This window comes from Sinocyclocheilus rhinocerous, unplaced genomic scaffold, assembly GCF_001515625.1.
Source record: "Sinocyclocheilus rhinocerous isolate Xijiao unplaced genomic scaffold, SAMN03320098_v1.1 scaffold2207, whole genome shotgun sequence".
In the NCBI taxonomy this organism is placed as follows: Eukaryota; Metazoa; Chordata; class Actinopteri; order Cypriniformes; family Cyprinidae; genus Sinocyclocheilus; species Sinocyclocheilus rhinocerous.
Genome location: NW_015625575.1, coordinates 686229 through 692188, shown reverse-complemented (window position 1 = coordinate 692188; position 5960 = coordinate 686229). Strand labels below are relative to the sequence as shown.

General features: G+C 35.9%; 1 protein-coding gene across 1 annotated transcript in view; it reads left to right on the top strand.

The window, feature by feature from the left end:
• Positions 1–591: 591 nt before the first annotated feature.
• The window catches only part of LOC107751928 (tricarboxylate transport protein, mitochondrial-like), a gene marked incomplete at its 5' end in the record, with an annotated part of 10075 nt that continues 4706 nt past the window's right edge, over positions 592–5960 (top strand). Inside the window, 3 exons of the mRNA XM_016567710.1 lie at positions 592–814; positions 4844–4969; positions 5526–5625. Of these exons, the coding sequence (XP_016423196.1) occupies positions 592–814; positions 4844–4969; positions 5526–5625 (449 nt within the window). The remainder of the gene's footprint in view (positions 815–4843; positions 4970–5525; positions 5626–5960) is intronic.

The following is a 5960-nucleotide window of genomic DNA, read 5'->3' as shown; positions in this document are numbered from 1 at the left end:
AAATATAAATAGCATCTGAAAAATAAACAATGAAGACACTGTAAAATGTTTAATGTGACAAAAAAGGCATATAAAATGTTTCGAGTTTTCTTTTTTCTACTTTTCTCTTTTTTAAATAAATCGCTGCTTCTTTAAAAGCGCCCGATGTAAACAAAACGTGTATCTTCTCCTAATAAAATACATAGTAGTTTCGTTTACAAGTTCTCCAAAAACAACTTCTGTAAAGTTTAATGAGCTGATTGTCCTGATATGATGTTGTAACGTGCGCCCAATGAACCTTTAAGAAAAGCGTCCGTTCCGTTCCACCTTAACAGGACTGTTGTGTTTGTCAGAAATATGTCGCTCCGATAGAGACTCTCCCTCCCTTAAAGGGATAGTTCACCCAAAAATGAAAATTCTATCATAATTTACTCACCCTCATGTCGTTCCAACCCTGTATGAGTTGCCAAATGTTTGATTACCAGCAATCTTCAAAATATCTTCTTTTATGTTCAACATAAGAGAGCAACTCATACACGTTTGGAACGACATGAGGGTGAGTAAATGATGACAGAATTTTCATTTTTGGGTGAACTATCCCTTTAAACACACACACACACTCACAGAGTCTGTGTCCTACTGACAGTGAACAGGAAACTCGAGGCTGTCAAAAGATCACACAGAGCCCGTCACTTCACTTATGAGCGCCGTTTACACTATAAATACTGTTTCTGCTGTGCAGGAGGCGCGTTTTTCTGCAAACCCCGCTTTAAAACAAGAAAAATGTCAGTGGACCAGAAATTTGTGAGTCCTTTCCACAGACCGTATCTCTTTGGTTTTGAGACTTTAGTCTTTGCAACTTCAGGGATCTTATCTATGCACAATCAGCTTGTAACACTCCAAAGAGAAAGGAAAACTTGAAATCGCATCATATGACCCCTTTAACACAGTAACATGGAATGCAGACGGTTTGTGAGTGTTTAAATACGTTGTTTACTAGAACATGCAACTGAGTGCACTGGATTACCATGCATTTCATAGATGTCACCGATGTTTGTTAACATTTATTTATTGGACGCTATTTATGTTCAAAGAACATGATCCTGGTCTTCGTTGGAGCAGTGCATTCCAAAGATGTCACTCCCGAAACTTTGCAGGGTGTACTAATGATGTCCGGTTCGTGAACAAATCATTCTTTTGAACCGGTTCTTTTTAGTGAACTGAATGAACCAGTTCACTGAACCGTTCGAAACAATTCAAGGCTCAAGTGAACACTCAGACTCTGTCTATACTGCAGAATGAATTTCTTATTTACATTGTGTTTATAATTTGTTGGTTATACGAGCAAACGACTCGTGCTGGACAAACTGGCGTATTGACCGCTGACTAACTTAACTAAACGCCTCTGTTTGGCCATTGCTCCCACACGCTGTCTGTGATTGGCTAAAATGATCAACGCTGCAAAAACACGTAAATAGAAACCTTTGTTTCTCTTCATAGAGAGCTTGTTGCAACTAGTGATGGGAAGTTCGGATCATTTTACCGACTCGGACCTTTGAGTCTCATTCAGCAAAATGAACGAATCTTTTTTCGAGTCATTTCATTCATTTCGTTCATTTTAGCAAAATATAATTAAAATGTTACGTGTTACTTCCCTAGAAACCCGAAGACTCGAAACAGGTGAACTACTTGACTAATTCCAGTACAGAACATATAGGATGTTGCGCATGCGCGACTGAACGAATCACTCCCCGAGACGACTCGTTCTTCAAAATGAACGAATCGTTCAAGAACGACCCAACACTAGTTGCAACACGCTTGTTGTTGCATTTTTAAAATGAAGGTATCGACTTGGTACCGAAGTACCAGTACATTTGTCAACAGTACTCATTATAATGTAAATACCTGCTCCACCTCTGAAAAAAACGGTCCTTTTGGCTGACGTTTTGATTGTAAAAGACCAGTCATACTAGTACTTCACTATGAACAGATGTCTGTCACTGCTCACGCAAACACTCACGCAAGGCCATTGATTGCATCATATAGAGTTACTTTGTTTGACTTCTAGACGTAAAGCAGGATTAGGTGTGTCATGCAGTTCGCCCTTAGGATCTGACCAAACATTCCTCGCTTCCTTAAAGGTTCTAAAGGTTTTTCTGACGTTTATAAAGTGTTATTTGCTTTTATTTGTTAGAAGCAATCTGGATTTGACCATGACATTTTTCCTAGTACTGAATATATAAGGTAGTTTCATATAAGTCTACTGAAGGGAACTAGTAGTATTAGTGGCCTGAACTTCCTGTTTGAAAGAAATGAATATACTTTTATTCAGCAAGGATGCACTAAATTGATCAAAAATGACAATAATGCTGTTCTTTTGCACTTTCTGTTCATCAAATAATCCTGAACAAAATGTATCATGGTTTCCACAAAGAAATTAAGCAGCACAACTGATTTTAACATTGATAATAATAATAATAATAATAATAATAAATGTTTCTTGAGCAGCAAATCAGCATATTAGAATGATTTCTGAAGGATCATGTGACACTGAAGACTGGAGTAATGATGCTGAAAATTCAGCTTTGACTCACAGGAATAAATTAGATTTTAAAATACAAGAAAATAGACAACAGTTATTTGAAATTCTAATAATATTTCACAGTATTACTGATTGTGTTTTTATCAAATAAATGCAGCCTTGGTACGCATAAATGTTTTAAAACATTTTTTTAAATTACTGACCTCAGACTTTAAATTTTCTAATATTTATATTTATTTTAAAATCTAATATTTGTTATTTATTTGTTTATTCTAAAATATTTGTAAGTGATTTATGTACACATATGTGGACATACATGGTGATTTTGGGATGGTTGTAGCCCCTCGACTCTCCCTCAGGGCAGTTTTTGTGGCTCGGGGAGATCAGCAGGTCAAACAGGTTAGATATCTGACCCTCCTGCACTATATTCTGCTGTTTCACCTGCTATAAGACACATTAGCGCTCGTCAGTTATGTTAAAACCTGTTAAACAGGTATACTGATGTTGTAAAGAAAAAATATATATTAACAAAAAACCCTCAAGTTTCCGGAACGCACCCAGGATTGTTCCAGGAATTATCAATGATGACAAAACATCATTAAAATAAAGATGAGTAGACAATGAACAGGAACAAGAAATTGTAGTTTATGCACCACTGGGGAAACATCGGAAGTCATTTAGAGGAATTACAAATATAAAGCATAGGCACTCATTAGTGGTATATGATCAATTGTTTATGGCCAATTAATGACACAACAACATTAGATTTTTATTTTTGTGTCTTCACATTTCTACCCTCCTTTTTACACTATAAAAGGAGGGTAGTATTTTAATTAGTTGACAAAATTAGCATACTTTGCATTTGACAGGAGTTATATAGAAGGTACAGTATGCATTTTAGTGCATCCTGTAGAAAACAAAAATTGAATTAAATCTAAATTAAAATCAGTTTAGCCATCTGTGAGATTAAATGGAGACTTTTGCTGAAGTTTGAAGCCCTCAGATGTTTCTCCTGAGAAAAAGTATTTTTCATAATATCTCATGTGTCTCCTCTAGAGATCACAGCAGCAATGTTTCCAACTGTGCTCAAATGTGACCAAAGATCTCAATATGAACTCAAACACTGCTCTGCTATCCACAATCATTTTATCGCTCTATAATCTTACAGTATGACAAATGTTTACTCATTCGTGGTTATTTTAGTAGAAACACCTTAGACAAAGTTGATACCTAAATGAAAAATAACTCCATTAACTCTTCTGAGCTATGAAAGAGCAGTAATATTTTCCTCTGGAATGTATACAGCGTATAATAATGTCTGCAGGTTGAATCAGATTCATTTGATCGATCACCTGAAGTGTGTAAATGTGTCCGCAAAGTTGAGATCTGATTAAAGAGCAGGACGTTTGTTTCACAGTCACACCCATCAGAGAGAGCAGGGAAATTGTTTAGTACAATTGTTTAGTGATTTTTTTAGTACATCAAGTTGAACTAAATGAAAATTAGAAAATGAGTTTACATTTATATATATTAGTGCTGTCAAACGATTAATCGCAATTAATTGCATACAAAATAAAAGCTTTTGTTTACATAATATATGTGTGTGTACTGTGTATATTTATTATGTATATATAAATACACACACATACAGTTCAGTATATGTTTTAAAAATATTTACATGTATTTATATGTATATATTTATATTCATATAATTTATATTATATGTAAAAAATGTAACATATAAACATAACCTAATTTTCTTAAAAATATACATGCATGTGTGTGTATTTGTATATACATAATCAATATACACAGTACACACACATATATTATGTAAACAAAAATTTATTTTGGATTATATATATACATATATATATAATGTGTGTGTGTGTGTGTGTGTGTGTGTACTGTATGTATATGTATGTATTATTTCAGTTAACCTCTATTTTATTTCAAGTAACAATTATTTTTCTTAAAGGGGTCATGTGATGCTGCTAAAAATAACATTATTTTGTTTTCTTTGCTTGAACATTTGGGCGGCGTTATGCAAATCTTCCCACATAGTGAGGTAGATATGTGGGGGCGTGTTCGAACGAGCCGTTTTAGGGGGGTGTGGCTAACTCTTAACTTTTATAAAGAATATCTCTTTGGATTTGAGACTTTAGTCTTTGCAACTTTACAGATCTTCTTTATGCACCAAGAGCTTGTAACACTTGTAACACAAGAGAAAGGAAAAAATGAAATCGCATCATATGACCTCTTTAATTTTTAACCGAAATAACCCTGATTTGTGGCTTATATTGTAAATATCACTATTAATAAATTCTCTGTGTTTCGCAGGTGGGATTGCCGGAGGCATTGAAATCTGCATCACGTTTCCTACAGAGTATGTGAAAACTCAGCTTCAGTTAGATGAGAAGGCAAACCCGCCTCGCTACAAAGGCATCGGTGTGTATTTACTCTGACTTCGTGTTATTATCTAAACTAAACACTCAGCAGTGGTTTTCATTCTAATTGCATCTGCCTTGTCCTGAGAGCTTTCCAAACACTTGCGTTTAATCATTGTGCATAAAAACACATGGTTCATCAGCAGAGACAGAGTCCAAGCCGGTTTGAAAGCTCAAAGTACAGTAACCGTTGCACAAGCGTTAGGGTTCAGGTTTATCAGCCGCTGGACTTTGTGGCCCCTTTTCACAACAAGTTTATCAGCACGGATTGTTCAACCCGGTTCATTTATTAGCCAATCGCACGCTTGCAACCAGCAGTGTCACATTTCGACAGTCTGGTCATGTTCTCTTTTGAAATGTTGAATGAATTACTCAGCTGCAGGAGATCAGAACGATTTGAAAAGGAAATTAATGCTTTTAATAATTCATAACCACCCACGTTTCCAAAATATTAGCAATTTAAATGCCTCCGGCTGAGATTAGACTGCGAGTGGCTCTGTTTTGGAGGATGAATAATGATATTGAAGTGGTGTAATTCTTCTGTCCTGTCTCGTCAGTTGACTGTGTGAAGCAGACGGTGCGTGATCATGGGGTGAAGGGTCTGTACCGCGGTCTGAGCTCTCTGGTCTATGGCTCTATTCCCAAAGCGGCGGTGAGGTGAGCGCTTCCTGACCCGCTGGGATAAGCCTTCGACTGTCAGTGTGAAGTCTGACATTATTCCAGCTGAGAGCTGCCCACCGTTTCTAATTGAGCTCTGCTCTACAACATTTCATCGACGAGATGAGTCTTTTTGTAGAGTACTACTTGCTCACTGACATGACATAGCCAGTCCAGCTAGGGTTTTACATTTGCATTTACATTTACATTTGTAAACTATTAAGTCATTTACATCTATTAACTAAAAATATTGGAACCTGACATACAAATTTAAATCAGCTATGTGTATGTGTGTTTGTGTGTGTGTGTGTATATATATATATATATATATATAT